Genomic DNA, 12,066 nt, shown 5'->3' with positions numbered 1-12,066 from the left:
GCTGTATTATTCAATTATTAAATATTTGATATTCAATCATTATTATGTTTAGGTGCTAATCAAGCATTCTATTACATTGTTATTACCTAGTGGATGCCAAATAGGCATCTCACATTTATATATTATATTATTTAAGCTGTATTATTCTTGAACCATATTATTATTATTATTTCATTACCTACCATTACTTATCATTACAATAAAATCAATCATTAAATACATTATTTGCTCGGATTATCTATTTTAATATCTTCTTTATTATTATAAGGTCGTTAGTAAAATATTTATATTGAACTAACGCCTTGCCGTGAAGGCACCCTTAACTTTAATTATAAGAAATTTATTTTTGTTAAGAGCCAAACGCGACACCTATTATTAGAGGTTCTTTAGTTGCACATGAATGAGCAATATTTATAACTTTAACAATTTGATTTTGCTTTGTGAAAATAAAACTGTCAGCTATTTTATTAATATTTATAGTTATGTTTCTTAATTTTAATGACACAAATTGAGGATTACAAGTTATATTTTCCAACATTGGTCCTTGATTATGAGTCTTCGTGTAAGATGATTTAGGTGTTGTAGTAGCAGTAAATTCACTATTGGAAAATTCTTCATTGTATCGGCGCACAACTTGCTGTAATGGTTTATCATGTTTACGTAATGCTGATTTTAAAAATTTCATGTAATTATCGAATGGGAAGCAACTACAAAAATCAAGTGGTCCGAAACGTTCATAATCATCCACAATGTGCAATAACCCATGGATGTTGTGAGAAATAAAATGTGAACCATAAATATCTCCAAAATTTTTCACAAAATAATGTAACAGACGACTAGCAAACTTTACTTTTTTTGTATGATTAGCACTTAATAAAATGGTCATCGCAATATTCAGAGACATAAAATTATTATAAAATTCTTCTGACAATATATCTATAAGAACTATTGGACCCGTATATAATAAAAACAGACGCAACTCTGTGGCCTTCCAACGACAAATTTCTTCAATAGGTCTAGGTTTCCTGGTAAATTCTATAGGTATGTAAGGCTTAAAACTTAATAATGTTTTGGTAATCTCTAAACATTTTTTACTATGCAATCGTACAGTTAAAGGTCCTTTAGACATCAATAAATGAACTAGCTTACGCATGACACCTAATAGAACCAAATGCATATAGTCTAATGGAAAAGACCGCACTATGTCAAAATTGGGTAATTTAATTAAATCCGATGTTACATCTTCACGAACATGATGACTCTTCTGAACCATATTCACATATCCATCATGATCTCTGATTTTAAAACCATGTTCTTGATAAGGAAAACATATTATACGATTGTGTGAATACTCGCCTTCATGGAAACATCTAGTACAAGATGAAAAACCTGTATGTGATTTAATTTTTAATACAAACGATTTGGCTGGACTATCACAACAGAATGCCAAAATTGAAACTTTAAATGAAATACTATCTATTTCAATCCCATGCAATGTTAAATATTCAGCTTCTTCAATAAAATACTTTAAATAAGCATTACTGTCATCAGGTTTTTTATAGCCATGGAATATTCCAACAGGAAAAACATTATTAGAATGAGGATGTATGTAGGCCAATATTGGCCAAAATTGACTACCACTACTTTTTGATAGTGGTAAACCATCAACACCAATTATAACTTTAACCTCATCATTATGTTTGAATTTTAATATATGTCTTGTAATGCCTTCACTTAAACCAAAATGGTAATATGTTCCTGGATGAATATTTATAATATTTGTAGTTTTTGAACAACCTGAATTTAATAACGTCTTGCTGTCTAATGGCAATGTTTGAAACAATGATGGGTCATCTTCTTTATTTAAAATATATAATAGTTTGTTAAGAGTTGAATGTGGAACATTACATTCTAATGCCCAATTTTTAAGTTTTATATTCAACGGTTTATTATCTTCATTACAAGTGTGTGTATCCGTAAAAGTTTCAGAAATGTTTTCAAGATTCTTATTAGGTTCTACAAATTTGTTTATGTCTTCAAATAATAAACTGTCAGACAAAATATCATTAATGACTGGTGCATGTGATTGTAGACTTATTTTATCACTACTGCAGATTGATGAACTCAATGGTTCTATTAAATTAATTATTTCCAAAGGTTGATTGATTACTTTATGACTATTATTATTAATAAGGGATATATCAGAATCATAACTACAGTTTAATAACAACAGGTCATTTTGAATTTTTCTTCGTTTTGTTCTGTAACTTTTGATCATTTTGTAGAGACCTATATAAGCATTAAAATAACCAATGTTTTAAATACAATTTTAGAAAATTAATCAAATCAATATTGTGTACCTATCATGTTATGACAATAATATACACCATAATAATATAGTTGCCTACAGTCACAATAACTCTTCAGTATTACCTATGTTAATGCTTTGTATTAAAGCTTCACCAACAAATTCAAAATATTATTTGAAATAAATAAAACTGTAAATATACATCTTAAGAATAATTTCCTCCAATTTTGCTTATTATGTATTAGGCATTAGCAATATAGACTACATTTTCAGTTTTTAACATTTCGGTTTAGACAATATGTTCTTAGGTATTTTATTATTTATAATATTATATAGTATACTATAAGTATTTATAGTGTATTTATATGTACTTAAGAACATTATACAGGCATTTGTTGTCTCCGTCTTATAAGTGCGTAACATGTAGCAAATTTTACACTTAGCAGATCACGTTTACCTCCATTAGTTTAAAAATTAGAGTGAATTGACCTGTTATAAAATTTAAAAGTTAGATTATTATCTAGGGCATCTCATAGGCTTTTTATTATATTTTAATTTTAAAGTGAGTTATGAGTATTTAAGATGTACAAACAATTTACAATTGCTGAGCTTGAAATGTTCTCTTATCCGCACTTGTAAGACGAATAAAACAAATACCTACCTGTCGAATGTCCTCTTAATTAAAAATAAGTAATAGCATAGGTATAGGTATAGGTACTAAGGTACTTACTGCGTATATATATATAATACTTATTGCATTAATTACCGCTACTCGTGCAGACTTCTTAAAGTTCTTCTTGAATATAAGTAAATGGTTGTCACCTGCCTACAATTACACAAACTACAGTCATAAAAACACAAGACGTACAAAACAAAAACGTATACAGTATACCAGCTATTACTGGCATAAGTGCATAACGCAGTGACAGCGGTCGTTTCTCGTTTGTCGTTACTCGCGGACTCTGGGATATAAAATATTTTATCAATAAGTTCATTGTTCAGCACATCCAATGGGCAATGAGGAAAATATGCTGGTATTGCCGCGTATAATGTATATACGTACCTATTACATAATTATATTGACGCCGGGGTTTTCCGTATTTTGTCTGATATTAAATTATAATAATATCATCAATGATTAATCTATTCTGTAATAATATTATACATATCTATTGATAGACACGTGTGCGTCCGAGGCCAAGATAGCGCAGAGACGCGAAGTGCAGAAAACACTATATGCACTTTACATAATTATATACCTTATTTATATATTATATAATTATGTTGCTACATCAGTGGTGTAATCTAGGGGGGGGGGTCTGGAACCCCATACATTTTATTGACAGAATTTAAAATTCTTAAGGTACAAACCACTGATTGTATACTTTTTCCATGTTAAAAAAATTTGGACCCCGCCCCCCTTTGAAAAACTCAAGACAATAGGTATAAAGGGCTTACATATTTTTACGGGCATAATTCTAGTTTAGCGGTCACTTGAATTTTTCGATTTTTTTTTCGGAAACCTATGTATTTTAACGAGTCTTAAACGATGGTGTAAAAAGAAATTTGCGGAAACCATTATTTTGGAAGTTATAGCCTCCCAAAGTTAACGATTTTACGTTTATACGCATGCGCGCAACACTACTATAATGCCGCGTGGAGGATTCGATTTTAATTGTCCGAGCGAGCGTAGTGAGCGAGTGACCCCGCTCGGTGACTCGGTGCAACAAAAATGCAATTTTCTCAACCCTGTGACCCATTTGGGGAGGTGTTGCACAGCAAGTCGGGGGATATTTTCGATTTGCAGAGCGGAGCGACGGCGCCGAGGAGCGTAGCGACGAGTGCCGCTAGCACCGCATCACTGTACGATGTTTTTTCAAATTGGTGGCTCGGTGGTTTAAACTCGATGGTTTAAACCATCGTTTAAGACTCGTTAAAATACATAGGTTTCCGAACAAAAAATCGAAAAATTGGAATCTTGAAGGGCTATAAAAATAATTAATTAATTACCTAAACTAAATGCAGTATTAAAGAATATAATGTATTAATTTAAAACTTATTTCTTTGTTTTTATACTGTAGGTACTATAGGTATACGGCCTATATTTATAACCAACACTCTGTGGAGTATTTAGTCCGGGGCCCCTTAAGCTAGTTCTAAGTTGGGGGAGGGGGCAGCATAGGACCTTTATCATTACATTAAAAAGAATACTGAACATTTTTTTATTAAAATTATTGAAAATAATTTGATTTTAAATACGAAAAAAAATGTACGGCGGTGGCGTTTATTCTCTTGTATACCATTTAATTATTTACGTCCTTGGTTTTTTGAAAGGGTGGTTATAGTTATAAAAATAAATTATCATAGCTTGTAATCAGTAATTGCAGCACAGCTATTCTAGAATATTATTTCTAAGGCAGCCACTATCAAGTAGGCTTTACAGCTCTTTAATCGCTATTATTGATGAAAATATTGTGATTTGTACGTCTTACGTCTTACAATCCTTATATAATAAGTTAGCATTTTTATTAGCCCCTAGAATCACTATTTAATAATCAATATTTTTATTATAATTTAATTTCTGTGTTAAAGAGGGCCTCTGTCTCTTATGGCATATAGGGTGTAGGTACCTACCACTGCCACTGCCAACTGGGGTCGATGAAAACCCACCTTGACGTGGTGACCCCGCCCGGCCGACAGATGGGTCGGTCGCTAAGAGGTTTTCGAAATCGGGTCCGTTTAAACTAGTTGTAACGGGCCCCAGGCGTCGCGTGAGCTGTCACGTTGCGCCAAGTCGTGCTCTAGCGAGCGGCGCGCCTATACCTCGGGTCGGGAGCAACCCGCGAAAGAAACCAGTCAACTGCAGTGTCCTTTGTCTGGCGGGCGTCGCGGGCGTAACCCGGCCTCAGGGTCTGAGGGCCGTCGCGGACCAGAGTACAGGCGTCAACCCTTAGCTGGGGGATCGCCCGGGGACCTTAACCAGTTCTCGGGCGGTCAAACCCGGCCGTGGCCTTAGCCATTTGCGGTCGGGAGAACTTCCGAAGGTTGGCAACTCCGGTCGTAGGCGCCAGGCACCGGCATGGACACACTTCGACCAGGCAGACTCGCTGATGCAACATACGCTTAGCCCGACGTATGCCAGAGGGATCAGGGCTAAACCTGGCGGTAGGTAAAACGTAGGGAAAGTCACCCGGACAAACCAATGATGAATACTGACCTAAAATATATTACCCCAAGTGATAATCCGGTAAACCCGGCAAATTCACCCTCTGAGGAGGCACGGACCCACGGATTTTGGGGGGGGGGTCCATCAGTATTCATCGACCGGCCAGAGCTGCGCAGCCTGGCTGACGTGCCTTCGGGCAGAACTCAAACCGACGCGCCTTCGGGCAAAAATCTGACATACGCTAACGACCCTAATCTGACTATAATTGACGACGCTGGCTACGTCCTGTCAGCTAAAAGCACGTTGCGCCTCAAAGGTGGTGGCGACAACGAGGACATGACGGAAGCCTTCGGTTCGGCCTATAACACGCCGGTATTCCAAAACAGGCCTTCCACTTTGCCCATAAAACGCAAAAAAACATGGCGATGATGACCCCAGTCCCGGCACGAGTGGCTCTCTATGCTCGCACGCTGTGGACATTGAGAATTACTCGGACGAGGTTAGCTCGCAAATTAACGAAACTAGAACGATCCTCGAAGACATGATAAAAGAGACAAAGGTAGCTAGAAGATGGCAAAGCACCATCGGTCTCCAGTTGGATGAGATCCTCGTTAGCAACAACCGTCTTGCCCGTACAAGCTATAGAGTCCTCGGAATGTGGGAAGAACAGCGCAGCGAACTCCGAGCGTTTCAGGAGCATATAAATGACCTTCATAGCGACATGGGCGCTCTTAAGGAACGATACAGTCAGTGCCAGGCTGACAGAGACAGTACCAATGCGGAATTGGCAGCCCTCCGTGCGTCCGGTAGTTCTGCCCTCGAGCCGCTAACTACACCGGCCAGGCCTAAGCCCACCGTGGATTTTGAAATCCTTGATGATGATTCAATAATGGTAGTAAGTCCGTCGGGTGAGTCTTATGCTGCCGCTGCAGGATCTAAATCCAAGCGCAATAAAATACGTGAAGACTTCCCCAGGCTCAAATCGAAAAAAGAAGAAGTCAAAAAGAACGTATCTGTAAAGAGTAGGCTGGGTGTGGCAAAACCCGTCACTAACTCGGGTAGAAAACAACAAGCATCTAAGTCAATAGAAAGGGCCAGAACTGCCAAGGTTGGTCCCAGGTTCGAAACAACCACGGGGGATGAGGGTTGGAAGGATCTGCGCAAGTCCATAGAGCAGAAGCTCCAGAACCCCAAAATAAGGACGATTAAATCTAAGAAGGGTAGCATGATTCTGTTCCCTGAGAACGCCGAGACCGCGGCAGTCCTGCGTCGCACAAAGAACCTAGTCGAGAAGGCTCCACGTATGCCTAGGGTCATTGCAAGATACGTTGACAGGCATCTCGAGAAAGAGATGATTCCGTGGGCTCTCAGTCAAAATACAGCTCTAGAAATAAGCGAAGAAGAAGTAGCGCGCATCAAGCCCTTATTCATGCTTGGTCCTCGCGAGGGACATGCGGTTCACTGGGTAATAGAAGTCGCCCCAGAGACCCTCCAAAAGATCGACGGCAAGCTCGCATACTTAGGTATGACTAAGTGCAAAATTAAAATATACGACTTGGTCACCCAGTGCTTCAATTGCCAGCGGTTCGGACATACGGCAAGAACATGCGTTGAAGGGCAGCCAAGGTGCAGAAAGTGCGCAGAGCAGCATGATTCCAGAAACTGTAAGTCTCTGACAGTAAAATGCCCAAACTGCCATAGCAATAAGCACAATGCGGCTTCTATGAAATGTCCGGCGAGAACTGCCGCGACCAGGAAACTCACCCGACAAACGGACTTTGGGTCAAACGATATAACTAATAATGAAAAGTCTGATTAAAGTAGTACAGCACAATCTAAATAAGGACAGAGTTGCAAGCCACCAACTAAGGCAGTGGTGTAGATCCCAGAGAGTTGACTTTGCCCTGATACAAGAACCTTTGGTTCAGAACGGCAGGATTTATGCCTTTGAAAACAGTAGACAGGTTCACCTTAGCAACAAATCGGGTGCGGCAATAATTGTCCTCACTGACAGATTTCAAGTAATTAGTCTAGGTACGTACAACTCAAACTATGTAACAGTCATAAAAGCCTCGTATGGCAAAGGGCCCCGTGACTTTATAGTCCTGGTATCTGCGTACTTTAAGTACAATGTTCCCACCATCCTACGCACCGAACGTCTGGACCAGATCCTTAAAAAGGAAAAACGTGTCCTTGTAGGCGCGGACACCAATGGACATTCAAAGTTATGGCACGCACCTAAAAGAAACAAACGTGGAAGGATCACAAAATGTATGCCATAATGTTCGAATAATTAGCGAACAATTTTGTTTGGGACATGGACAAACAAAATTGTTTGGGAACGTGTCTATACCAACCAAACATGTTTGTTGGATTATTTTAGATGTTCGACGAACGTTTGGTCGAACGTTCGTAAAATGTTTGTTAGGTGTGGACGCGGCTTAAGAGTGATAGTAACTATCACAATGTGGATGCTTACTATCATATTATTTTACTATCGTGGCACTGAGATATCTATCTCAGTGTATTGTAATTATTAATAATATAATATATTTTTATAATTGTAAATATACATATATAATTAAAAATATAGTTTTAATAATTTATACCTGTTTGTTTATAAAGTTATAATATATGGTTATATTTTAAAAACTGACTCACAATGACTCACAATTTTGATGTTTTGGAGTTTCTTGAAGAGTACCAGAAATATCCATGTTTATGGGATAAAAGCTTAGACGAATATAGGAACAGGGTAAAAAGAGACCATGCTGAAGAAATGTTGCTTCAGTTTTCCAAGATGCCAACCATAAAGGAATTGAGACAAAAAATTAGAAACATAAGGTAATTTATCTTATTTTTTTATTTATGTAAATAACATAAATATCTTGCAGGTGAACATATAATCAAGAAGTTGCCAAAATTAAGAAGTCGATGGTAGCAGGATCTGGTTCAAGTACAGTTTATAAACCAAAGTTATCTTGGTTTTCATTAGCTGACAGTTTTTTAAAAATAAATAATGATGGTGTTTATAAACCAGATACCAATTTAGTAAGTATAATTTTAGATATTTTATTAAAAATTAAAGAATTTACACTCTGCTACTTTAATTATCTGTCTGTATACTGTGATTAATTTATAAATTATTGGATCATTCTGTCCTGGCATGAAACAGCCCCTTCGTTAATAAAATATTCAGCCAGGTTATCTCTTTTAGATTCTGAGTGAAACGATGAATGTATTGATTTTACAATGATGTGTGTTTTTTTTTTTATTTTTTTTTTATTTTTTTTTTTTTGTGTCTGTGTACACGATAAGTAGTCGAAATAATGCTTCGATTTTCGACTTCAGTATCTTGTTCGATGGGAAAGTGAATATCGTTGGTGCATTGGGGAGGTCAAAATTTTAATTTCCCAGTAGTTTTCAAAAGCGATGTGAAAAACAAAAGAAAAATTAAGGAAAAACGGGAATTTTTACGCAAAATCGATTTTTAACAAAATCGATTTTGGTTATTGATGTAACTCTAAAACAAATGACCGTAGATGCATGAAATTTTCACTGGTTGTTTATATTTGCATTTTCTATACACAATACAATTTTGAAAATAATTTGACTTTTTTTGAACTGTTTAAGGACATTGTCAGTTTTCAGTTTTTTTAAATTTTTTTTCTATAAATATCAATAAAATTTTATTTGTTGGGTAAAAAAGCTTGAAAATTTAATAGAAGGCTCCTAGGTTATTGTTTCAAAGGCAGATGAAAAAAATTAAAAATCCTTAGTCACAGTTTTTTTTTATACACGTTTAAAGTTCAAATCTTGAAAAAATACGGAAAAATCACGAAAATTTGCAAATTATTTTGAGTTAGAAATTCATAAAAAATTTTCTTTTTAAATCTAAGATTTTAAAATGTAATATAAGATTACTCATAAGCTTGTCTACCTTTATCAAAAAAAAAATGTCTAGAAGAAACTTAAATTAAATTTTTATGAGCGTCTGAAATTTATATTTATACAACATTTGATATTTACTCGATTTCTCATGTAACAATTTTCTTATTTTATTGTAATTAAAAAACGAATGACTGTAGATATTTGAAAATTTCACTGAATGTTTATATTAGCATTTTCTATACACCATAAAATGTTGAAAATATTTTGACTCTTTTTGAGCTGTTTACGGACATTGTCAGTTTTCAATTTTTTTAGTTTTTTTTTCTATAAATATCAATAAATTTTTATTTGTTGGGTAAAAAAGCGTGAAAATTTGATATAAGGCTCCTGATATATCATTCTAATAGCAGTTGAAAAATATTAAAAATACATAGGCACAATTTTTTTTTATAAGCATTTAAAGTTCAAATTTTGACAACATTTATCAAATTTATAATTTATTAATTATTTTGTGGTTAAAAATGTATAAAATGTTTAACTTTTATGGCTAAAGATTGAAAATTTAAAACAAGGCTCCGAGTAAATAGGTTATATATAAATTACTTTATTCACAATAATATCATCAAATATACTTGGTAAAATCATAGGCTGACTGACCGTTTTCGCTCAGAATCGTTTTTCTTATACAATGATATTATATCATTGAATTCAAATTTAACACCATCCATTACAGTGACCCACTTGTAACCTACTGTACAGCAGAGCGACATCCACTTATCCACCTTTTTTTTCTTGCTTCCGATAAATAATTTCGCTGGTTTGTTGTTGCTATTTCAACGAGTCCAGTTGATTCTGGTTCGTTTCGCCAATCTCCAGGTATGATACAACCGTTTTCCAAATCTTCAATGTCAACTGATTTAAGATCTTGATTTAATCCACTCTTTCTAATAAAGTTATGTAATGAACATGCAGCTTTAGTAATTTTCACTACTGTTGTCGGTGCTAGAGGGATTGGTCGTCTAAATAATCTAAATCTACTTGCAAGAATTCCAAATGCATTTTCCACTATTCTTCTAGCACGGCAGTGCCTATAGTTATAAATTTTTTCCTTTTTGGTTAAAATATTACGTCTTGCATACGGTTTCATTAAATAGGATGTCAAAGGGAAAGCTTCATCGCCTAAAATAACACCATTTTCTGGTATATCCAACAAGTTTTCTTCAATGGCTTTTTTAAGTGCGGATTTATTAAAAATGCCTCCATCTGACATACTTCCATGAGCACCAATATCAATACAAGTAAAATTGTAATTATCATCCACTAATGCTAAAAGGACAATACTGTACGTTCCTTTATAATTAAAAAAAATTGATCCAGAATTTACTGGGCACTCTATGACTATGTGTTTCCCATCTATGGCCCCAATACAGTTTGGGAAATTCCAAGATGCATTAAAACCATTAATGATTTTATCCCAGTCATATTTTGTTTTAGGAACCTGAAATTAAAATATATATTATTAAAAATATAATATAAATACATTTACTTATGTTTTTGTTTAAATTTATTAGACACTAACATCAGAGGAACCTCAAGAAAATTATGATCACTATAAATTAGTAGAAAATGTGTCTAATGCAGTTTTGGAACATGGTGAAATTTCAAATTCTACTGAGACTGAGCTACCCACAAATATAAATAAAAGAGTGTCGAAACTACAACAAAATAAATCAATAAAAAAGTCTAAACTTGATAATTCATTAGCCAACGCAGTTGAAGCTCTAAAATTTGCTTGTTCCAAACAAGCAACAACAGAAACTGAATTCACACTATTTGGAAAACAAGTTGGGCTACAGCTGGAAAAACTTCCATTAACAGAAGCATTAAAACTACAAAGTGAAATTCAACAATTACTGACAACAGCTCGCCTCGCTTCAATGAATGATCCAAGTTCATCATCATCAGTAGTACCAAATCATAACACTTGTATCACAACATTATCTAGTCAACACAATAATTATTACACAAGTATAAATAATCAAGAGGAAGTAAATAATGAACCTCAAACGAGTCAAACGTTTAATTACACTGTATCACAACCTCAACCACAAGAGAATGAACCCTCATCATTAACATTATTTTATAACAACTGGAGTTCCTAAATTTATATATTTTTAAATTTATTTTTTATTTTTTAATTTTATGTTCAAGAAAAGTAAACTTGATTATTTTATTATTTTATTTTGTTATATGTTTATTGTTTAACAAGATAAGTAAACAAACGACTGGAAGTACAATTTGTTTCATTTTAAATTGAAGTATTTTTTTTACCTGAATGTATTCTTGTAATCCTTCATAAATTGCATCAAACACATCCGGTATGAAGTCACTGATTGCTGATTTGGAAACTCTATATAAATATTGCAACGATTTATAAGAGTCTCCTGTTGCTAGGAATCGCAGTGCAATTTGCAATTTAATTTGAGGGGTTAATGACATTCTCATCATTGTATCTTGCTTCTTTAATCTATGTCCAACCTAATATGTAGAACAAAATTATAAATATAATAATTAATATTTATACTAAATTTACTATTAAGGTACTGTTATCATACGTTACCTTAGCTAGTAAAATATTGAACATACTTTCATCCATCCTAAGAAAGTTAAAATAACTCTTTGGATCTCCAATAGCCAACTC

The 12,066-nt window shown here is 34.6% G+C and overlaps 1 protein-coding gene and 1 pseudogene across 1 annotated transcript; one reads left to right on the top strand and one right to left on the bottom strand.

Moving 5' to 3' along the window:
- The first annotated feature begins 8,136 nt into the window (after window positions 1–8,136).
- LOC132953164 (uncharacterized) lies at window positions 8,137–8,609 on the top strand (annotated as a pseudogene).
- An 8-nt stretch (window positions 8,610–8,617) lies between these two features.
- Window positions 8,618–10,778, bottom strand: LOC132953163 (uncharacterized). Its single transcript, XM_061025693.1, has 3 exons — window positions 10,765–10,778; window positions 10,148–10,705; window positions 8,618–8,684 (listed from the first exon to the last, which is right to left on the bottom strand). Exons 1-3 carry the CDS (start codon window positions 10,776–10,778, stop codon window positions 8,618–8,620), a joined length of 639 nt encoding a protein of 212 aa, XP_060881676.1.
- Window positions 10,779–12,066: the final 1,288 nt, after the last annotated feature.

The sequence above is a fragment of the Metopolophium dirhodum genome, unplaced genomic scaffold (genome assembly GCF_019925205.1).
Source record: "Metopolophium dirhodum isolate CAU unplaced genomic scaffold, ASM1992520v1 scaffold1, whole genome shotgun sequence".
NCBI classification, from domain to species: Eukaryota; Metazoa; Arthropoda; class Insecta; order Hemiptera; family Aphididae; genus Metopolophium; species Metopolophium dirhodum.
Note: the sequence above shows the minus strand (reverse complement) of the source record. Positions and strands in the feature narration are given on the sequence as shown.

Bases quoted from the DNA above. Each gene is read 5' to 3' on its own strand.
- LOC132953163 (XM_061025693.1), bottom strand. The intron at 8,685-10,147 runs GTGGATAAGTGG...AGAATCTAAAAG, and splicing joins TCGGAAGCAAGAAAAAAAAG to AGATAACCTGGCTGAATATT.